This window comes from Nicotiana tabacum, chromosome 11 (genome assembly GCF_000715075.1).
Source record: "Nicotiana tabacum cultivar K326 chromosome 11, ASM71507v2, whole genome shotgun sequence".
Taxonomy (NCBI): Eukaryota; Viridiplantae; Streptophyta; class Magnoliopsida; order Solanales; family Solanaceae; genus Nicotiana; species Nicotiana tabacum.
Genome location: NC_134090.1, coordinates 157,915,210 through 157,940,355, shown reverse-complemented (window position 1 = coordinate 157,940,355; position 25,146 = coordinate 157,915,210). Strand labels below are relative to the sequence as shown.

General features: G+C 34.5%; 1 protein-coding gene across 1 annotated transcript; it reads left to right on the top strand.

Moving 5' to 3' along the window:
- Nucleotides 1-12,667: 12,667 nt before the first annotated feature.
- On the top strand, nt 12,668-13,545 carry LOC107787883 (uncharacterized). Its single transcript, XM_016609497.2, has one exon. The coding sequence runs from the start codon at nt 12,734-12,736 to the stop codon at nt 13,397-13,399; it is 666 nt and encodes a 221-aa protein (XP_016464983.1). The 5' UTR covers nt 12,668-12,733; the 3' UTR covers nt 13,400-13,545.
- Nucleotides 13,546-25,146: the final 11,601 nt, after the last annotated feature.

The following is a 25,146-nucleotide window of genomic DNA, read 5'->3' as shown; positions in this document are numbered from 1 at the left end:
GAATAGTGGCTTCTGGGTGTAATTCGATTACTTGCGTACTCAAATCTTCATCATCAGGAACTATTTGATATCTCCCTAGTTGCCTTAGGACTCTTAGTGGTGCATACGGCTGAATGCTTCTCAATCTCAATAGTAGTAGATAACTATTTGAGGTTGACATATGTATTGCTTCTCTCATAGGGAGCCATCCCAGAGTCCATTCAATTTGATTTGCCGTTAAAGCCTTTAGATGAGATACCCATGCTTCTATCCCTTCTGGAGCTTGATAATTTTTTGTTCTTTCCTCATAGCTCTCAATGCAATTAGCTTTGTTTGACCCATACTGTATGATCTTGGGCTGTTGTTGGAGATGTTCAATCACCCACATTTGCAACAAAATTTTGCATCCTTCGAAGACTTTTGCTCCTGATTTGCATAAAGTCAAAGCCCGATAAATATCTGATAGAATGATGGGGACAAGGGTGTGATTTTCTCTAGTGGTGAGGATTTGCACAACTTTTGCGGTGCGAATATCAATTGTTCGCTCTTTATTTGGGAAGACCATGACTCCTAGAAAAGCCACCATGAAAGCAAATCGACGGTGCATCTGCCAAGTGTCTTTGTTTTGTTTATTAGTAAGGCCTTTCTCATGAATTTCGAACCCATCTGACTTTCCAAACCTGGAATACAAAAAGTTGAAGGAACAACATCCATTGATGACATTGCTTTTCCTGATTTGACTGCTGATGTTCAGAAGACCGAAGAATCAATGTATTGAAGGAGCCTTTGTGAATATCAAGCTTTGATTTCTTAAACTTCCGTCAAAACCAACATAGCCAGCTATCTCCTCTAATGTAGGAGTAAGCTCGAAGTCAGAGAAACGAAAAACATTGTGAACAGGATCCCAGAAAGTTACTAACGCCGTAATCAGATCATCACGAGGTTCAACTTTCATAATGTCCGTGAGATTTCCCAAATGCTTGACGACCCATTTTTGACCGTCTTCGCCTAAATCATACCACCACATTTGAAGCTGACATAGAAATTCTTCCGTACTTGTGGATGAGGGACTTTGTGTGGTGCTCATTTTGTATCTGAAATTTAATTTTAATAAAGTCAAAATTCATTTCGGAAAATTTATACTAAAAAAAAATCATTTTCGATTTATTTATTTATTTATTAAATATCTTTATTTCAAAATTTAAAACTATATTTTTTTTTCAAAATTTTTAAAACAACCCATTTCATTCCTTTCTTCTTACCATGATTTTATTTAAGCTGGTCAACAAGCATGTTCGAGGCAAATGAATGCACAAGTAACAAGTAGGATGCATCATGATGGTCTTTTAATTTTTGGGTTCACCTGTCCTAGACAGACCCAACCCCTGTGTTGAGTCTCCAAGGCCAAATGTGTATGATGCAAATAGACGTTCCTACTAGGGATCCGGTACATGGCTGAGTTATTCTAAGTGTAAAACCTTAGGTTGATTGTTCTAAACCTGGCTTACCCAAACTGACAGTTTGAGCCGAAGCGGGGGCAACGTACCGGGAGCACGAAAGTCTGCCCGGCCTAGTTACTTGTCCCAACTCCGTCTTATTTGGTATGACTTTAACAGAAAGGTGGGTCACGCGCACGTGTACACCATAAATTCAGAAGACTCAGGAAGAATGGGGTTTCGTAGTAATTGTATATATTCACAATTCAAATAATATTAAAGCGGTAAAAAAAACATTTAGCATATTAGCATATAAACAGTTGAAAATCATATAGTAAATAAAGCCAATTAACACAGATATTTAAGCTCGAATTCTTTAAACCTTGAACCAATGGTTCTGGGTTACAACAACACTTTGTCCCCAGCAGAGTCGCCAGAGCTGTCGCACCTCCTTTTCACCGCACCCGCGAGGCGCGTGGGGAGTTTTCTCCAATTGAAGGACAGTCGAAACGGGATTTGTTTATTTGTTTCAGAGTCGCCACTGGGAATTTTAAGGCGTCCCAAGTCACCAATTATAATCCCTGAATCGAGGAGAATATGACTCTGTTTATTATTCTGCGAACCAGAAATCCTGAGTAAGGAATTCTGTTAATCCGGAAGAAGGTGTTAGGCATTTTCGAATTCCGTGGTTCTAGCACGGTCGCTTAACTGTTTTTATTATTGGCTTAATTATCTTGATTTTTATTAAATACTTTTGTTACGTGATTTTTCTACCGCTTTTACTTATTGTGATTAAGGATCCTTCTTTGAATCGAATTACGCGTACGTATATTCGTGTTATAAATTTAAAAATGCGGAATTGTGTCACGCGTACGTATACACAATAACTTTTGATAATATATTTATTAAACAATCATTTTTCGAAATTGTGTCGAATCAAGAATATTTGTTTTTCTTGAATAGTGAACCGTACATCTCGGGTTTTTATGAAATTGATTTAACGCCTTAGGAAAAATCCTTTTATTAAATATTCGCTCGAAATTGCGCGTACGCATAATCCGAATTTTTTCTTTTAAAAATATAATCAGGGTAAGCGGACGTATCCCTAATTGCGCAAAATATTTGTAATGATATCGGGGATTTTTCCACAAATTGTTTATTATATTATGAGAAATCTTTATTTAAAATACCCCTTAATTCTTTAAAAAAATAATTCACAATTTATTGAATGTTGCCCATTGATTATAATTTTCGAATATAAATTATATTCATTCCAACTATTCAAATTCAAAGGACAGAATAAAATATGATCAATACTATTTTTAAAACAAATATGACAGATATATATATGCCAAAGAATAAATTGCATATGAAACTGAAAATGAATGATTCATAAAGGAAGGAAATATTTTCCAAGAATTTTCATTATTTTACTTAATGCAAATTCTATTTCTAATTACCATTGATTTAAAGTGTTGCAATTTGTGCATATACATCTCAACTTATTCTCATATACTCGTTTTTAATCTAATTGGCCTAACTGTTTGGTTAATTTATTTATGAGGGCGAATAGGCATCAAATTGATAAGAAAAGAATTATTATACAAATTGGTTGACAATATTGCCTTACATGCAACGTATTTGTAAGTCTTGAAACCTTCATAGCATTTTAACATCATAATGAGCCATAACAAACTCAACTCACCATCCACTAATGGTTCTATGGATACCTGTTATCATACCACATAAGAACGTACAACTTATATCATTCCATCCATAACTAAATCAAGTATCAGAATAAACTAGCAATATATGGTTTTGACATTTTTACTCTATTCTAACAACGCCACAAGGCCTAGTTAATAACCAATCTTTATATCATATTTCCTACCTTGACAATTCAAACATGATTAAACTAATGAGATGAAGGGCTAACATTATTACAAAACTTTATACGAACTTTCAAAGTAAGACAATTAGCTCATAGCTATCAAATTGAATTCACTACTAATTAACTATCATGAAACAAAAAAAAATGAAATTTAAACTGATGAACTTGGACAAATGGAAAACAGAATTACAATTCGAACTTCATTGATTAGTCATGTTAAATCTCTTTCCAACATAAAATTTAAAAGACATGTACCTGAAAATGAAGGTAGAAGGAGTAAATTTCAGCAGTAGCAGCAATAACAAAATCAGTAGAATGTACCAATAACACAGCAAGTCTGAACAAGACCCGTTGACCCAGATGAACAGTGACAGAGACTTAAGAAAAATTTCAGATTTGGACTGAACAATATTCACAGGCAAACAACGGACAAATTCCAGAAAGAATACATTTCAGATTTCAGTTTCTTTCTGTTTCGGATTCCTTATTTCTGATTTTTTTTTGTTTCTGTTTTCTTTTCTTTCTATCTTCCTTTTCAAATTTCTGTTTCTACTTGACTTCCCTCTCTCAAATTTTATCTTTTTCCTTCTGTATATCTCTCTATGTTTATATCTGAGTATATTCCCTAATGCCTTGAAAACCAGATTTTTTCTCTCTCAATTTCCTCTTCCAATCTCCTAAAATTTGCCTTCTTCTGTCTGTCCAGCTCCCTGTATTTATACAGGGCTGGTTCTATACTTTTTAATGCTTCTTGGACCCCTTTCTTCTTTTAAAAACAGAAAGTTCCATTACAAACTTCTTTTTAATACTATATATGATCCTAACCTGATTTTCAGCAGCCCCATTATCCCTTGTTCCCCATTATTATCTTAAACTATAGCCACTAACATTACATTATAATACACTAGCACTAACACCCTGTTTTTACTGTTTCATTCCCAGAAATACCCCTGACCTACTGTAATTACTGTCCCAGTATTTAACAAGTTATCTGAATTTAAACTTGTCTAGCAGCTAACAACCAATCCTATGATTAATCTCCTAATACAATTACATTTAATCAGATATTGGTAGAATCATACTGAATTCAGAACCAATCATCATAGCAACATATTACACTGAGTTTAATAACTGAGTCTTAACTTTGAACAATAAATCAAACAAACACAGGAGCATTGTCAATATACTGACAATGCCCTGTTCAGAAAACAATGTATACACATCATACATTTGAAATTACTGATTTGCAAACAAACATGATTTAATTGACAAGTATTAATCAGTAGACTATTTACAACATTTGTCCATAATTGGTCTAAAACAATAGAAGCAGACTGTTTTTATTAGCATTATCATAAGTGAGAATTCATAATATAACTAATCGACGAACTTAATCGAGTCGATTACTTACATTATGAACAATCACAACCAACTGAAACAGTTTCATAATTTGATCATATAGACAGGCATGAGACAAACTGACAGAATTAATCAAAACAAAAAGTATATATAAAAAATTAACAAGTTATTAAAACAAACAAAAATACATACAGAATATGCAAACAGAAATAGAAAAGTACCTCTGAATTTTAATCAGACTCGAACTCAACTCGGCTTTCGGATTTTTGTTTGAAATCAAACAGACCTTAGTCGAAGTATTTTCCACTGAAAATACTTCGACTAAGGTCGATTGAACCTCAATCTTTACTTAATCTGAACAGAATCCGAAAGTTTGGTATTTTTAGGGTTCTTAAAAATTCGATTTGGGATTTAACCATTTCTGGTCAGATTCGAGAAGAACCAAACATGACACAAGGGTGAGGGTAGCCTAGGGGTCATTTGGTGTCAGCTTAAAACAAATCTGAGTTTGTTCTTGTTTGGTCCGAATCTTCAAAAGAAGATTCGAGAAGCTCGGAACTGATTCGAGCCAAACAAACAATAGATCCATACTCAGAGTGACTAGGGGAAGCTATGGTGTCGATTTGGGACTGTTAGGTTTAGATCAGGTTTTCAGGCCAACCTTCGATTTAAGATTCGAAGGGTTGGGGCCTGATTCGAAGGAATCTAAGGTCATATTCGTGTAGAGGATGTTCAGGGGATCTTAGGGTGTTATTTTGGTGACCGGCGGCGTTGATGCCGCCGGGTTTCAGGCTTTGGGGTCTTAGGGCGGCTAGGGTTAGGTGGGAGGGTCTGAGGAAGATGGTGAACAGTGAGAGGAGGGGGGTGTTCAGTTAGGGGCCGGGGTAGGGCTTGGGATTTATATAGGGGTGGGGTGGATTGGTATTGTCCGTCCGATCAAGTAAGATGAAGAGCCAGGATCAGTCCACTAATCCAAACGACGTCGTTTGGTTTAACGTTGGGGTCGGACTGAGTCGGGTCACTGGACCGGGTTACGGGTTACGGGTAAAGGTGATGAAATCGTGTCCGTTGGTTGGATTTGATCCAATGGTCCTTGATAAATATGGCCAAACGTCGTCGTTTGGTCTTGGCTTTGGACTCGATCAGACTTGGGCTGCCTGGATTGGGCTAAAGGGGGTAATTTGGCTTGGGCCTGGATTTAAATCCAGGTCCGATTTTTTATGTATATGTATTATTATTTTTTTTCATTTTTATTAATTTAAATTTCTAATTTTAATTGTAAAACAATTTTAACTTCAAAAATATATTAATTACTCTATAACAATTATTTAACACATAGACAAGACATCAATCCCACAGTGGGATATTTAAAATAGAACTATTGCATATTTTTGTGATTTTTTAAATTATCTTTTAAATGCATAATTAAATCCTATATGCATGCAATATGTATTTTATTTTATTTTCATTTTATTAAGACATAGTAAACATTTACGGATATAACACAATTATTTAGCATCACGCAAAATTCAAAAATTACACAGTAAAAGAAATTTATTTTATTTTTTGATTTATTTTGGAGTAGTTTTCGTTAAGGCAAAAATCACGTGCTCACACGTATGACATGCTTTGAAATATATTGCAAACGAATTATCTTTTTATGAACTTCAAGTTCATATTATGATATTCGAGGATCTATATATACAAATGATAATCTGTTCCACGTAACTTTTTCTCAAGTGTTTATCATGTCTGCCCCTCATGTTAGAAAAACTAACTTGTTTCCTCAACTTTGAGAGCTCATCTTTGTGTGTCATGGTGCTAATCAAAATATACATCGCACATCAATAATAATAAGATGGAATTATTTGGTTCCTGACCCAGAACCACTTGTGAGGGGAGAATGTAATATACAAACCGATATAGGCAACTTTGTTCTCATAAGCAATAATTTAGTTATTAAGTGGAGGCACTCAATAAATTATTTTGCTAAACCAACTGTGATATAAACCAACTTATCAAGATAAACTTTCTTGAGTAGAAAATCTGGAAATTATGCTCGAAATTAAATTATTGAGCAAGTTACCTCGCAAAACATCATATTGCGGGTTAATAATAATCGCACATGTCACCATCTCATAGATGCATCTTATGTGGTATACATGGCAAGTGAATGAGCCCATATTCACTTTTGATATTTCCAGCATTTATGGGATTCAATCCCAATTTTAGTTGGTCTACTAATTAATGAGAACAAGCAACCTAGGAGAATTCGTAAAGAACTTTCTAGTTTTTTAATGTTTACTCATTTGAATTCTCTTTTATTTTTGCACATCATACTTAAATTGATATGACTAAACCAGCTATGCTAACTGGATATCAATAAACTTCAAGTTTATTATGATATGTGTTTTATATCAATAAAGTTCTACTTTATTGTGACATTCTTTTATTTGTGTAGTACAAACTAAAGAATAAAGCAGGTAACTTTTCACATACATATTACTCCGCTACAAGTTGTAGTAATAGAAGATATTAAATCTTTCCTTTATTTATAGTCTCAATATAAGCAACCGCTTTCGCGTGTACTTTGGAAACTGAATAAGTTTCTTTGAGACTTACTACAACACAATAAATTGACATGATAATCAATTGTATTCCTCCAAAATAGTAATAATTGGCTCTTCCAGAGCTCTCAATTAATTTTGTACTACCACAGATTCATCAACATCCATGTGATGAATATCTCTTTTAAAGAAAAAGTTATACCATTGTGGTCATGGTCAAATTATATGCAAGATCTGTTTCTTGCATTACCATTGTCTTTTAATCACATTGCCATAATATTTTGGCGTACAATAAGTACGTGACCAGTGATCATTCATGCCATAATAATGACATTATTTTCTTATTTCATCTCAAACCTCCATCTAGAGGTGAGTGGTGGTATATTCACTACCACTAGCAGGTTCATATTCTTCCAAGAATGAATGTATTCATAAATAAGATGTTGTCACATTCACATCATGAATGGACCATAATCATCTATATGTGATTTATAAAATCTCATGTCAAATCGATGACAAACATTACTTTCACAGAGTGAAGGATTATTTTGAGAATTCTTATTATTCTCATTACTCAATGATGATGATTATAATTTATTCGTCTATTGCCACGTCCACATCCATTGATATATTCATAGTAGTAATTTTATCTTCTTTCAGACTTATCACATACTGCTATCATATTCTCTAAAGAGAATGAGAATGGAGCAAATTCAATGGGACGGGTTTTCAATTTTTTGCCCACAATCATACATGAATTTGATCATGGCAAGACACATAAATTTTACCACTTTGGGTGGTTATAATTTCTTTCAAACTCCATTAGAGTTGCAATCAAAATTTATCGTCTTTGCTTGTATTTAAAATCAAAGTATAGAATGTCAAGAATTTGAAAGAGAAAAGTAAAATACTTACCTTAAATCCAGAATTTAATCATGAAGGAAGTTCAAAGAACAATTGACAATCATTATGCTCAATCCCAAAGCTTCTACTCAATTGGTTAGAGCCTCGTGCTGATAACGTATTATGAAACAATAAAAGAAGAAGAATAGTATTGCAGAGAAAAGCAGAGAGAGAATTCTTATTGATATTGGGATGAATTATAATGGAATAGAACCCTCTATTTATAGGTAGGGATTAGCTTAACCACCAAGCAATAAACCCTAGAATCTCTCTAAATATGAACATTCACCATAAATACAATTCTATTTATAACAATTATTTAATTGTTCTTTTTTATTTTTGAATGGATGGTTGCTAAATCGCTAAATTCTAGGAGATTCGAGCTTAGGAAAAAAATACATATTGTATACTTCCTCCTGCCTATTTTAATTGATTTTTTTGGCTTTTCTTTTGTGATTCATAATATTTAATTTTTTCAAATATCAACAAAGAATTAACTTCTTTTTCCCAAGTTTCCATTGGAGTAAAAAGTCTAGGAGTATTTATTGTATTTTTAATGAATAAATTATGGTTAATATGGTCAATTAGTGAATTTCTTAATATGTATGAAAAGATCCAAAAAAATCACTTAAAGTAGACTGGAGGGAGTATAGGAAAAACATTTATTGACACGGACTATTTACACCAATTTAATAAATACATGATACATGTCTTTATTGAGCCAAGGGTCTTTCGGAAACAACTTCTCTACCTTCCCAGAGTAGGGGTAATGTCTGCGTACACACTACTCTCTTCAGACTCCACTAGTGAGTTTCACTGGGTTTGTTGTTGTTATTGTTGTATGATACATGTCTTTACAACTATGATTATTACAAAACTATAGTATGGTTATCCCTAAATTATAGTTAATTTTTATTCATTCTCACCTTAATTTTGTTATTTAACCGTGATAAAATTTTTACCATGTATATAGGGAAAAGAAAACTATGTCGTTGAGCTACAAGTGTGAAATTTTGCTGGCCTACAAACATTGTCACGTACCTTATTATAAGACAAATATAAATTTGGTAGGATCTATGATTTGTCTGAAACACAAACAAAAACCTGTAGTTGTTGTAAGGATCACGAGATGTTCACTCTAAAACTGAAATTAAAAAAAAAAAAAAAAAAAGGTGCAATAAGGACAAGAATTTGCCAAAATTATATTCATTCACAATTTAGGTTAATGGAGTGCGCTAATCTCGATAGGAGTTAGTTAAGTGGTAAAATGTTACTGTCTTTTAAATTTTAAAAAGCAAAAATATTTCAATATTTGTAAATACTGATGTTCAATATGTTAATTGAATTCAGTATTTGTAAATATTGAGTACAATATTTGCATATCTCTCCTCGTTCTAATTTATGTAGCATATTTTTTCTTTTTAATCTTTTTAAAAAAGAATCTCATATTTTTTTATTTAGAAATAATTTAACTTTAAACGTTTTATAATACTTTAATAATATGATTTATATTCAAACAAATATTTATTTTTTGTTTTAAACCACAAATTTTAAAAGTTTTTTTTCTTTATTTTAAACTCCGTAAATATATTTGAATGGAAAGAGTACTAGTTCTGGCTACGTATTTGAAAATAGTTAACTTCGCTATTTACATACATTCTTGAGAAGTATTTCAAGTAAATAATGATTTTCACTTGTAAAATTTTAATTTTTTTAAAGTGAAATTCATATTTAAACATAACTTCAACTAGAAATAATTTTTTTTCCTTTCAATTTCAACCAAATATATATATATATATATATATATATATATATATATATATATATATATATATATATATATATATATATATATATATATATATATATATATATATATATATATATATATATATATATATATATATATATATATATATATATATATATATATATATATATATATATATATATATATATATATATATATATATATATATATATATATATATATATATATATATATATATATATATATATATATATATATACGTCTTCTTGCTTTTCCTTGACGTGATTGATGTATGTGGTGCCTTTGAGCACAAACAACTTTGTTTGGAAGACTTCTTAGTTGTCAAAATAAGGACATGTATCATGTCGTAACCTTATCTCTCAACAAGAAGAACCACATAAATTACGTGATTCTTTTCCTTTTTCCTTTTTTTTTTTCTTTTATCATTTGAAGTAAAAATAATATAGTAGCTAATAAGTTAGTTAAAAAAAAAAAAAAAAGTTTAACCGGACAAAATGGTTAAAACCTTACTATAATTTGAACTCGTGATAAAAAGGCAGTTCGGTGCACAAAGCATCTCGCATCTATGCGGTTCAAGAAAGTCGTATTCGAGGGATATGATATAAACAACCTACTCTAATACAAGAATTAGTATCTGCTTCTGCGGCTCGAACTTTGCGTGATATATTTTGAACTCGTGATATTACGATTTATGATCTCTTTAGAAACAGATATATTTGGAACAAAACCAAGCTATTTTGGAGTACATGTTTCCTATTTCAGTGTACATCCATTATCACACGATATTTCCTTTTTAATCAAGGCATCTCAATTGTAATCGTTATATTTCCATAATAAAAGTGATGAATTTGGGGAATCAAGTAAGCAAACAGGGGTTTGAAAGTCCAGAGTATCTTATAAATGTAGTTGTAATCATTTTTATTTACTTTAGTAATTGTAAATTATGTACACCAACATGCTTCTTTCTGATACTTCCTCCGTCTCAATATATGTGACTGTGTTTGATTCGACATAAATTTTAAGAAAGAAATGAAGACTCTTAAAGTTTATTGTGTAAAACAAATCATAGATATTTGTGTGGCGGTAAATTATTTTATTAAAGATAAAGTAAAAATTTTAAAGTTAAATTATTTCTAAATAAAGAAGAACGACATTCTTTTTGAACAAACTAAAAATGAAAGTATGACACAGATTAGGACGGAGTGAGTATAAGTTCTGGTTTGTGTGTATTGATAAATTCTGAAATGCTTTAGAGATTTCTGTACTCCCAATATTGTGACATTCCGGCGCACATCGGATTTAGTCGGACTCTAATATAAATATCGGATATCATGATACAAATTTTTTGTTTTGATAAATTATAAATTTCTGAAATTGTGCGCCTCTCAGGAATAACCCTTCCGTATTGAGCTTTTATACGCTATGGAAAGTTTAGGAGTAATAATTTCCTCTCCCCAAATTTACTCCATAATCATAATGATTACTTTTTACGTCGTCACCTGAAGTTGAAAACACTTTTTAACCATCGAAATGAAAAGGATTTATCTTATATTGTTAGAGCTTTATAATTTATACTAATAGACATAAAATAAAAGAATCTAATTTTCTAAAGAAAAAAAGGACAAAAGAAGTGGCATAACTCTCAACTCGTGGCTACTTGGACATGTAAAAAATTTCCTATTCAATTTTTACATCAAATCAATAAACATAAGATAATTGATTTTTATATAATAATTTTTAATAAGGAAAAAAATAATGTATAAAAGATACTTATCTTGATTCTTGCATAGTATGATATTATTAATAAAAAATTGATCGATTTAATGTAAATACTGATGAATATTTACCATCTTTTGAAAATATAAAAGTACTGTTTCCTCGATTCCTTCTGTCTAAGTCACTTTAATCAAAGAAAATTAGTTAAAAACATTTGACAATTCCGTCTTTATTACTCCTTCAAAAAGTGTAGCCATTAATTATTCATTTAATGAATGGATGAAAGTAATTTAATCAAAGATTCCTTATAATTAGTACTATGACATAATATTAGTACTATAATTTTTTTTTTGAGTGACATAGTATTAAAGGGCAGATTATAAAGCACAAGAGTTAAGTAGAATAAAAACAGTACTAAAACACCCATTAATGTGATTAAATTAATCGAAAGTGATATGCCCTTTTCTTGGTGTGATATACTCCCTCCGTCTTAAATTATCTGTCGTGGTTTCTAAACATAATTATCTCAAATTATTTATCATTTTAAAATTTCAAGACAAAATTAGTTTCCCTTTTTCTATTCTACCTTTAATATTAATGTTCTTGAAAATTATAAATACTTCAATTATGAGTAAATATTAAATGAAGAGAGATTATATCTTAAGACATAAATAAGGGTAAAATAGTCAAAAATCTCTTATATTTAATACGCCATTCCAATTAAATGATATGCTTTCCTTATCTCTGTTAAAAAAGAATGACACATTTTTATAATTGAAAATACTTCAACTTTAAACTTTTCATTTTACGCTTAATTAAAAGTTTTTATAACCATACAAATACCATGGCCCCATAAAACATTTACCACTTAAGCTTTTAAGAAAATAAATTTCCAAAGTTTCCCTCTTTCTCTTAAATTTAGTGCCGACTAAAACTAAAACGTATAGAGTATTTTTTTTAGGAACGTATAAAAGAGAAATAAGACAAATAATTTGTATATATATTCCAGTATTCTAGTACTATTAATTAAAAGCTAATTCTTGGTTCTTCTCATTTCCTATGTGACACTTATCTGTCAGCTCCAGTTTCAATGGGAGAAAAGAAAGAGAAAGAAAAGAAGAACAGTAAGAAGCAAAAACACCAACACCCAAATGAACAAACCCCAAAATCATCTTCAGATTTCACCTTTAAACCCATTTCCGACGTAAAAGGTCTCCGATTCGGCGGTCAATTCATCGTTAAATCCTTCACAATCCGCCGTGCACGGCCGTTAGAACTCTTAAACCTCCTCTCTCTTCCACCTTCAACCAAAAATTTCACTTCAACCACAGCATTTTTACCTACAAATTTCACAATCTTAGCACATCACGCGTGGCATACACTCACATTAGGTCTCGGTACGAAGAAATCGAAAGTCGTTTTATTCGTTTTTGAATCTGAAAACATGAAGATTGGTATAGACCGTGTTTGGCCAATGGAAATTCCGTTAGGGGAAGTGAATAAGAAGTTGATTAGAGGGTTAAATGGTTGTGAAATGGCGAGGTTTAAGTTCAGAAAAGGGTGTATTACTTTTTATGTTTATGCTGTTAGAAGAATTGGGAATTTAGGGTTTAATTGTGCTGAAGATCTGAGATTGATATTGCAATCAGTTGTTGAACTTAAAGATTTCTTTGATCATACTGCCATGTTAGCTATGCCAAATCAGAGAAGCATCAATTATACAGCTGAAGTTCAACAAATGGGAATGGCTCATTAGCCTAAGTTTTTTCTCACCATCATTTTTTTTTAATATAACTTTGGTGCTTTTAATTTGTGTATATTTTGGTTATTTTACTCTCAACTATTTTACTGAGTGTTTGTTACCTCTAGTTGGCATATATATCAATTTATTATTCTCAACTATTTTTTACTATCCCTCTCTAGGAGTAAGACTGCGTACCTCTTGCCCTCCCTATATCTTACTAGTGGGAATCCGAGTTTTTGTTGTATTGTTGTTGTTGTTACCTCGGGGACGAAGTCGGAGATAGGAGGTTCATCCAAATCTCCTTCGCCGGAAGACAATATGTAAGTATAAAGTTAAAATTATTTTTTAAGTATATACATTAGATGTTGAATTCGTCGGCATCGAAAATTGTTGTGTTTATGGTTGCCTTGAGTCAAGGGCAGTTGGAAATAACTTTAGTCTGCGTACATATTATCCTTCGTAGACTCAGACTCAGTAGAATCATACTGAATATATTGTTGATTCGTGAACATAATCCAAGCGTTTTTCATATATTTTCTTATATTTTAAATCATGAAAATTCCGGTTCCGCAACCGGATATTCCCACCGGCACATATACATGGTCTATATCATTATTTTCTGCAATTCTTTTGGGATGAGAGGTGGGTGGGGATTCATCTCTCTCTTTCTTTTTCTTTGGGGTCTTTTTTTTCTTTGGTTGACTTGGAAATATTCTAGATATGGAGGGGGAATTGTTTATTTTTAACAGAGAAAACCTTTGTACTTTACAATAATTTTTAGTGCTTATTTGAGGATTATTTTAATATACAATAAATAAGTTGAATATTACAGTCGAGCTCAAGAATGGCTCTCATTGCTTTAATTATTCATGTCGGTTTGCATTTGACTAGAAATTCAATATGTAATTAGAATTTGAACTTGGTATAGAATGTGAAAAGTAATTTAGAGAAAAAGTTGTGTATGGAGTACTTAATTTAAAATGATAATGTTGATTTTTGTGACAGCCTCATTTGATTTGATTTTCAAACAAAAAAGAGAGATCATTACTAATTTTCTCTCTTTTTCAGCTCCTTGTTCTTCTCTTTTTTCTTTTCGTTGACTTGGTAAAATTTTAGTTTCCAATGCAATGAATATATACAGCGGCTATTTCAGTATCCAGCTCAATAATAGAATATCATTTCTTAAACTGATCTTTGAAAGCATTTTCAAAACAAGATATCTATTTTAAAAAGTTAGAGAGTTTTTTTTTTTGAAAAATTATTTAAAATTGGAACTATGCATAATGAGAAGTTGAAATAATTTATATCTCGTTATTTTTCTTTCGCAATCATAGAAAAATTAATTATTCAAATGGTCACTCAACTTGATAAGTTTATCTAGCTAAATCACTTTTCTTGTTTTAGGACAAGAATAGTCATGGAACTTTTGTTTCTCCGAAAGAAATAAATGAATAGATTAGCAACCATTTTGTCCTAAAACAAACAAAAATAATTTTGTAGGTGCTCTCTCCGTTCACTTTTAGTTGTCAAGTATTCTAAAAATAAATTTTCATTTTTATTTGTTACTTTTCGCATATCAAGAGAAAAATAATTTTTTTTTGTGTTGCCTTTAATATTAATTACTCATTCCAATCATTTTTCAAACTCATTAAGTTTATACACCAATTAATATAAGTATCATGGTAAATTATGCACTTTATTTATTATTTCTTAAGTTGAATAACCATTTGAGGAATTAAATCAAGCATAGAGAGAAAACGAGTATTTCCACTTTCCTTATTGTACCTCAAATTTGTTTTTGCATTTATGATGTTAGCTTAAAGTATATATATTTATATATATATCGCCTCATGTTTTACTTTTGTTTCGTGGATTTAGGATGTAAAACGTGTCGATTTATATTGATTTGAGGTATTTTTACGTGTAGGAATGATCCGAGAGCAATTGGGGGCGAAATGTGCGAAACTAGAGCCAAAACGGACGAAAATAGAAAAATTAAAATTTGCAGCGCCACATGCAGCACCTAGCCCTACCTGTGGCGCCAAAAACAGAAACTCCAAATTGGTAGTGCCGTGGAGGGCGCCTGGCGCTAGGTAGGGCGCCGATGGCGTGAAACTTGTCCAAATTCGCCTGGGACAAAGTTATTTCGGCCCAAGACCCCTCTAACTCGTATAAAGGAGTTCTTAACCTATTTTGGGAGATATCTAACATATTTTGAAGGGGATCTAACATACTTTGGAGGAGAATACACGTGGAGGAACACAACCCACGCTGGGAAAAGGCTTCTAACTAGTTTTTCTTCTCTTCTCTTCAATTAATCTCATAGTTTATTAGTTCTAGAGTTTTGGGTGCTACATGAACTAGGGCTGCTTATCGGGCAGATTTGGCGGTTATTTACTCTTAGCGGTTTGACTTATCGGTTATCGGCTTTTAAATATATTAATCCGCTAGCCACCCGATAAGATATCAGGCGGATTGGTATCGGTTTAGCTCTTATTGGGCGGTTTATCGGCCTAATTCAATCTATATTGCATGCATTAATTGTGTGTTAACAGCCTAGCATATAAATTCAGAAATCGAAATTACACATTGAGTCCAGACATACATATCAGTTAATGCCTATATAAGAATGATGTAGGGTGTTATGTGTTGGAGAGTGAAAAAAGCAGAACACATTGTACAATGTAGGTAGGCTACATTAACTGAAGATAAACTAAATGAGTTGATTCACTACCTTTCTAACATTTCCATTGATAAAGATGTTACTGTAATTGAGATCTCTATGAATAACATAAGGGTCATGAGTGTGTAAATAATCCAAGCCCTATAGTATTTGCCTAGACCACTTCTTCAACGCCTTAATCGAAACATGACGATGTTTCTTCCTATAATCCCTCAAATTACCAGAGGCACATTCCTCAGTTATGAAATTGAGGATGTTATGTTCATTGTCTTTCCAGATATGATATAGTACTATGATGTTGTCATTCTTCAAGTTCTTCAACATTGCAATCTCCGAATGGATCTTCAATAGTGCAATCTCTGGAAGTGGAAAGGTTTTTGATATTTAATATATATATAATTTATTCTTAACGGGTTAAGGGGTTATCCGTTAAGAAAATTGAATAATCCGCCCCAAACCGATAAGCCGTTAATAAAAAAAATTCAATCTGTTCCCCGTCCGTTAAACCATTGACCCGATACCAATTAGCCATTAAGCTTCGGTTTCAGTTCGATTTTCGGTTTCGAATCGGTTTTGAACACCCCTAACATGAACGCTGTAGTTTGAAGCTTGAATTGTTCTTATTATTTTATCATATTGATTTATTTATTCAATCTTATGCTTAATTATTTGATTACTTGATCACCAATTGAATACTATCTACAAATCTAGGATTGAACCCGAGAGAGAAAATTCTAGATTGCATATAAGATTAAGTAGAGCAAGATCTTAAATCTGGAGGGAGGGGAGAATTTGCGGTTAGGATAGGAATATACCTAATCGCCTTGCTTGGTTATTATACAAGAATTATTAATGCGTTCTAGTTAATTCTAATTCCATAGGAATATAGGCGTTAGATTAGCTTGATAGGCGAGTTGTACTTCGAGAGAAAGCTACGAGCAATATTAACCCCGTCAACCAATAATCCAGATAAATTAATTAGACGATTTAAGTGAAAAACTCAACGGGATTGTTAGCTAACCTATAGCTCTAGAATATTCACTCACCTTGAATTCGTCTCTATAATTCGTCAACTTGTTTTCTTTAATCTCTTAGTTTGTTGCTCTAGATTAATTTTAGTTAAATATTCATACGTTAGGATTTGCTTGAATAGATTGATTGTTTGGTTTAACTTAGTTGATAGTTAATCACAAGTCTCTGTGGGTACGATATTCGGACTTAAAATCCTATATTACTTGTCGACCACGTATGCTTGCGTGTGCATTTGGGAGCAACAATTTATCAGGTTGTAGCCTAGTAGCATGACTTCTTGTCACGATGATTAATTAATGGACGTCTAGGAGACTAATTATTATGAATTGAGAGGTGTGCTTTTGTCATTGTTTTACTTTGGTGGTCCACAATTAACTTCGATTAGGTATTTAGTTATATATTTGACACATTATGATTTATGACCAAAGACCAAATTAAGAGATTTGCTAAAATAAAAATTCCGTAATTGGTTCGATTAGGCATTTGTTTGGTACCTTTCTTCAGTCATCAATTAATGTGAACTCTTCATGTGACTTATTATTAGGCTGCTCTTGTGAAAACTACTAGTAAAATGTTTAATGGATCTCTTTCTTCAACTCTTCAATGCTTGCATGTCCCACGGAGTCTCCCTTACTGCAACCTTCTGGTTGGAGGAATTACCTCTATTGAATGCAACGAGTTCAATATATATATATATATATATATATATATATATATATATATATATATATATTGTACTACAACTACTTAAAATTCTTAATTAATTTCTATGCTCACTAGCTACCTTTACCACCGGGGGCAAATTTATAGAGTAGTTTATGGACACGTGAACTCATGGTCTTTTTACCAAACTGGATATTTTATGTCTATTTTCTAGAATTTATTTTATTATCACGATCCGGATTTTCCACCCTCGGGAGTCATGATGGCACCTAGTAGTGAAAGCTAGGCAAGCCAACTATTCCGATTAATTTACCCTTTTCATTTTTAACCTCTTAACAAGTGCAAGTTAACATATTATAAACAACGGAAATAATAATGCGAAAGAACAAAATTTAACAATTAAGCTAATACCAATATAAATCCATAAACATAAACCACCCAGAACTGGTGTCACAATCTCACGGACTATCTAAGAAAACTACAAATAGGGTCTGAACAAGAAAGTACATGTCTGTCTCTGAAATAGAAAAGAACAGAAAGAAACTAGATAGGAAGGGGGCGCCAAGGCCTGCGGACGCCTGCAGGACTACCTCAGGTCTCCTGATGGACTAAAGACAACAACCCCTAGCTAAGGTCCGTATGCTCCAGTACCGGGATCTGCACAAAAGAGTGCAGAGTATAGTATCAGTACAACCGAGCCCATGTACTGAGTAAATGTCGAGCCTAACCTCAGCGAAATAGTGACGAGGCTAGGACACAACGAACAAATAACCTGCAATTAAACAGTATCCAACAGAATAACAGTAATAGGAGTAATTCAAAAGTAACGGGGGAGGGGTAACATGCTATGGGGGAAATACCAACATAAAGAATCACAGTAATAGTGGAATAAGAAAATTAAGGTATTTGAACCAGTAACAACAAGAAATCATATCAAACAGGAAATAAGTGCACGACATCACCCTTCGTGCTTTTACTCTCAATCCTCACCAATGCAATCAAGTGATGGAAATGTGCACGGAATCACCCTTCATGCTTTATCTCTCTTCCTCACCATGTAAATATTAGAAATGCACACGGCATCACCCTTCGTGCTTTATCTCTCTCTTCCTCGCCATATGCATCAATAATGTACACGACATCACCCTTCGTGCTTTATCACTCTTTCCTCACTACATGCATAAATATAAATGTGGACATGATCGAATCCAACCCTACACCACTACAGAGTGACGAGAGCGGTCGATGCAGCTTTTACCCGAGAAGGTCGGGATCAAATCCACAGGGAGCTAGAACAATGTTTGGAGTTGGATTCCTATCTAATCTAGCAGTGCGTAGTGCTCTTGATTACACATCCAATCATATTTGTTTGTTTGTTACTTCTAAGTTTATACTAATGATGTGCGAAATTAAGCTAAGTAAGAATGTTTATAAGGTTTTCTAAATGGGTAAAGAGGCACTAGAGAAGTGACTTTCCCCTAGGTGAATACTTGGCGGTTTCTAAAGCCTAAGGCAAAGTTGTTATGTTTGAGATCACGATATAGCTAATGCACGAAACTACTCACTCTATACCTCTTGGTAGCTTGAGTGACTTTGCCCTAATTGACTTTCTCAAGACCAATTGAGTGTCAAAATTGTGCAAGCAATATAGGCTCAAGTCGGGTATTACTATCTCTAGGTTTAACCCTTTAACTTGGGCTATCAATCTCTTGAATACGCCTCAATTCCTTGTTGGACTGATTTTCCTAGACTCAAGCTCTCTTTCTCAAGAAGAAATCAAGTCAAAAAGGCACAAATTAGTGTTTGCAACCAGTAATTCAATATGGAAAACACAAATCAAGCCAAATATCAACCACCCATAAACACCTAAGCCTTAAAATAAGAGACTCATCAAATACCCACACTAGGGTTGAGCCACAACCCTAGCTAATGGGTCTAGCTGCTCATAATAATGGAAGAAATCATATATTGAGATGAAGAATAACCCATAAAATATAATTACAAGCTGAGATTCGAAGATTCAATGTTAAACTAGCTACACAATTACTCAAAATAGCTAAAAAAAATGGCGTTCACGTGCTCAGCTACAGATAAGATACCCTAAAAATCTAAAAAAGAAGTATTTATACAAGGCCGAATTTTCTGGATAAAAATTCCCCTGAAGGAGGTACCGCGGACTGCGAAAAATAGATTGCGGCCGCGGTGAGGCTTTTTGGCTTCAAATCTTGTTCTCTGAATCTGGCCACCGCGGACCGCAATAAATGGACCGCGGACCGCGGTGTCTTGAAACTTCCAAACTTCATGTTCTCTGAATCCCTTCTCTGCGGACCGCAACAAATGGACTGCGGCCGCGATGAGGCTACTAGGGACCGCCAAAAATAAACCGCGGGCCGCATTTCTTGAAGGTCCAGAAATGCATCCTTTCTGAACTTTGCCACTGCGGACCGCAATAAAAGCACTGCGATCGCGGTGGGTCCTTTGCAGCCGCGGTAGATTTACTGTTGTAGCGGTGCTTTGACTTGTTCTTGGCACTTGTGTAGGTTTCACTAATTTTTGAACTGGTTTTGACTTCCTTGTCACTTTTTGACCAAACACTGCAAACAAGCACAACATGTAAGCTTTAGGGATTACTTGTATATATTTTTAATCCAAAACTCAAGCAAAATGAGTATAAAATAGACTAGAATCCCTAGTTATCAACTTCCCCAAACTTAAGCTTTTGCTGGTCGTCAAGCAAACAAGTAAATCCCACCTCCTAAAGAATAAAATCAAGAAAATTCAGCTGACCTAAAGTGACCCCATTTAGCATCAATTGGGACTAACAATTGCCCTCAATTCAAATGAATCATTAACAACATTCAACCTTTTAAGCACCATGGTTTTAGTGCGATACAAAAACATCAAGAGTTGACTTAACTCATCAAGGAAATTCTTTATACTACTTTGGTAATTGTGGAAACCAAACTCATACTCCTCACTCTTCCTTAAGCAAAACCTCACTTTTAGATTGTAGCGCTCAGAACGAGGATTGTGAAAAATACACTCATCTCTCTCAAAGAATGGTCACAAGTCCGATTCTAAGTACCATAAGCTTTCCCCTTATGTGAGTCACCACTAATGTAAGCTTCACTCAACTAAAGATCATGTAGGGATTTTGTGGGGATACAATGAAGGATTTAGTTCAGGGTAGGACATATTTGATCTAAGTAGGTTTTATCTTCCCTTAAGCACTTCATTTGCTTCATTTTGACACACATTCTCTTGACTCTTTGAGTCATTTACTTCTTTCTTAGGGGTTAGAGAGACACACCGTCACTTTTTCTTGTTCATTTCAAACCTTTTTCTCCTTTCTAATCTTCCCACGCCTTTCATCTTTTTACTTTTATTGAATCCCTTCATTTCTTCTGCATTGTTCATTATTTTTGACTTTTTGATTTTCTTTCTTTTTCTTTTTGTCTTTCCTTTCCTTCATTTTGTACCTTTTACCACTTTTTGCATTCCTTGTCTCTCCGCCCAAAGGCTTATTGAATGCAAAACTCAAAATAAGAAACTACGAACTGAAAAAGAAGCTACTAAAATGAAGTAAGAAGCTATGAAAGAAAATACGAAAGGTAAACTAAATATGTACAATAGGGGATTCAAACGAAATAGGGGATTTTGCATGTACAATAGGGGATTTAAACGAAATCCCCTAAATATGCACAATAGGTAAACTAAATATGTACAATAGGGGATTTTGTACCTTTTACCACTTTTTGCATCCCTTGTCTCTCTGCACAAAGGCTTATTGAATGCAAAACTCAAAATAAGAAATTACGAACTGAAAAAGAAGCTACTAAAATGAAGTAAGAAGCTATAAAAGAAAATACGGAAGGTAAACTAAATATGTACAATAGGGGATTTAAACGAATATACATAAGCGGGGATGAATATATACATAAGAGAGTAACTTTATATACAAACCAAGATTGCAAAATACGAAAAATGAAATAAACTGGTAAAATTATGTACATAGCAAAAGTGAAAAAGCATAACAAAAAGGAAAATAGTATCCTAATTATAGTCCAATATCATCAAAATAGGGCTACCCCCTCAAATGAAAGCTAGCATGTCCTCAATGCTAACTAGCTAAAAATAAGCTCAAGAAAAAGATAGAGAGTAAAGAAAACTCCCTATTGGTCCTTCGTCTGCATAGGGTCATAAGCCTGGGCCCCTGGGTCCTGTGACTGCTCGGGAACCTATGATTGGATCCCTGTAACCTGTGCCTGCTCTGGGACCTGAGGCTGCGGGTCCTCCAACTCAATCACTGCATCATCTGCCTGGGGGATCACTCTCCTCCTCTTTGGTGTCCTCTCCAACTCCTGCTCCTGCTCTGGCTCAGTCTGAGCTGCTGGAGGCTAGTCATGCAACAATAGCTCCAATGGTAGATGATCATCAGCCTTCATCTTCTCAATTTCTTCCCTCAGCTCCTTCACAGATTCCTTTGAGGCCCGTGTATGCTTCAGCTTCTTTGTCTGCTTGGTCATCTCCTTTAGTGACTTCCCATGAGCATCTATAGCTTCCATAATCAACTTTTGGTTCTCTAGGATCTTGTTCTGGTTGTCCAGAAGATCCTTGAGAGACTCCTCCACTAAAGCTAGAACCTGTGGCTGTGGGGGTACGGACTGGGTTGCCACCGAGCTAGAAAACACAGACAACTTAAAAGTAGTTGTCTGCATCCAGTTGTTGATACTGGCAAGTGTTTGGCTCAAACGGTGGGAAGTCAATGGGTAGACTGAGGATGAGGGGATAACTGGAGCATTAGAAGTAGATGGCCCGGAGGCAATATCTGGTGTGGCTGTGGGAGGCTAAGAAAAAGTGACTACTAATACTGGCTCTTCAAACTGGCCAGTAGAAGTAGTGGCTTTACCTTTAGGATCTTTGGCTTTGGGATTGTCATAAGCCTTAAGGCTGTACCATGAAAAGGGCATCTTTGGTTTCACCTTTACGTCAAACTTCCTTTTCTCTACATCCTGGTCCTCAAAATACATTGTAAGAAAATTTGGGAAGGGGTATGATATATCACCTTCATTGACCACCCTAGTAATCACCATAGACATAACATTCCCGATATTGATCGGGAACCCCGCCATAATAGAAGCCACCAATATCACCTGGGAGACCGACAAAGAGTTCTCATGGGTAGTGGGGTCTAGCCTGTTGCATACAAAAGTCTCCCATCTCTTTGCCTCAAAATTTAAAGTTTTCCTCAAAATTTAAACTCCTGATGTCAACTATGCTGGGGTGGTGATCGGGAGTGTCAGGTATTCTGCTAACCACGGACGGGCTGCCTCATCCAATGCCACCTTTTCTAAGTATAATGATTCATCTTCCTCAGAAAATCCCAAGTAGTCATTAATTATCTTCCCATCGAACTTCACTGTCAAATTCCGCACCTAAGTCACTTTAGTGCCCTTTTTTATATGGGCGGCATTAGCGTAGAACTACTTGACTAAGTGCTCGTTTGCATCCCACACTTTGCTTGTAAAATATTCCCAGCCCGTTCGCTCTCTGAATTGCCTCTTCACATTAGGGTTGTGAGGCAGAAGGTCCCTCTCAATGAATTCTCGCTTAAGAATCAATTTCCTCTAGGGCCACCACTTTCGGAATTTTTGGTATGCAATCTTACTAACAAATCTCCTTTACCAAGCCTTCGGGTTTCTAGTTCTTTCCACACCCCCTGTTTGGGGTTCTCCCCCTTCTTCTTCATCAATGGGATCCTCACCGGGTGTTGAAGCTGTAGGTGAAGTAGAGGTTGCACTATTACTGCTCTCTGCTGAGCCCTTAGACGACTTAGAAGAAACTGGAACTGAAGCTTGAGCAGTAGGAGAGGCCGGAGGTGTAGGTACATCTCTCAACCTAAATCTCTCCAGGAAGTCAGGTACATACTTAGGCACTGAATCAGACTCAGATGCCTCCCGAGAGGGCAAATACTCACTTTCCTCTGAATAGGAAACAACTCTATCAGCAGCCTTGATTTATTTTCTGGTTTCCCTTATTGCTTTCCGAACTTGTGGGGTCAATTTTATCATTCCTCGTCCCCTACCCCGGGAGGACTTCCCTCTTCCTTTCTATTTGTCACTACCTCCCCTTGATTAAGCCATTGTATGCAAGGAGAAATCAATTAATGTTTGTTAGTATCACTACCAGAAGAAGCAGTAAAGAGTATGATTCGAACAGTTGACCGCGGACCGCAAAAAATTGCACTGCGAACCACAGTGCGGTGGGATTCAGCCTACCCACCCTCTGATTCAGGTTCACCGCGGACCGCGAAAAATGATATGTGGCCGTGGTAAGGCACCGCGGAACGCGAAAAATGCCACCGCTGACCGCGGTTATCAAGGCTTGAAAATCTCTCAAAAGATAGTTGACTGCAGACCGTGACGGTCAAATTTTGGGCTCAGCACCTAGGGTTTCAAAGTTTCGTGCATTTTAGCATTAATCAATATATTATCAACCCACTAGGTAGTTAATCATCATTTCTAACTAATTAAAACCTAATCTAATTAACATTATAGAACCCTAAGTAAAAGATTGAAAGAAAAAGGAAGAAGAAGAAGTAAGAACTATCAAATTAAAAGAAAATAAAAACAAAATTAAAGACTAAGGATAGATTTGAATTACCAGAAGTGAGATGTAATACAGATGAAACTCTGTTCTTGTGTTGTGCAAATTAGCGTGAGTGAACAATACTCAACATTATGTGAGAATGCAAAGAGCGAAAAGTGTAAAGGGGTGTCTGAGGTCCTATTTTTAGAAAAAGACCTAGGACCCTCACTACTTACCCATCGCGGACCGCGGTTATTAAACCCAAAAGGCCACTGGCATGGACTTCACCGCGGACCACAGAGAATGCACCGCGGACCGTGAAAAATGCATTGCGACCGTGGTTGAAACTTCAGAGAACTATCACATTTGCACATTTAGCACTGCAGACCGCAATTAAATTTCTCCGCCACGATAAGGCCATTGCGGCAGCGGTCCAAACTTCAAAGAGTGCAACATTTTTCCAATTTGGTCCTGCACTACATCAAAACAGCCCTATGCATATCTCACAACCAGTTAGTCCAAAAGCAAATCCTACACTAAGAAGAAAATCAAAAAGAAAGACACATGGGTTGCCTCCCAAGAAGCGCCTGATTTAACGTCGTGTCACGACGTAGGTTACCATCAAATCACTTTAGATGGATCATTGCCACCACGTGACTGTCATCAATCTTTCCAAGATAGTGCTCGACTCTGTGCCCATTTACTCTGAAGATATCTCCATTTTTGTTTTTCAAGTCGAGTGCACCAAATAGAGTCACGAGCACCACTTCAAAAGGTCCACTCCATTTCGACT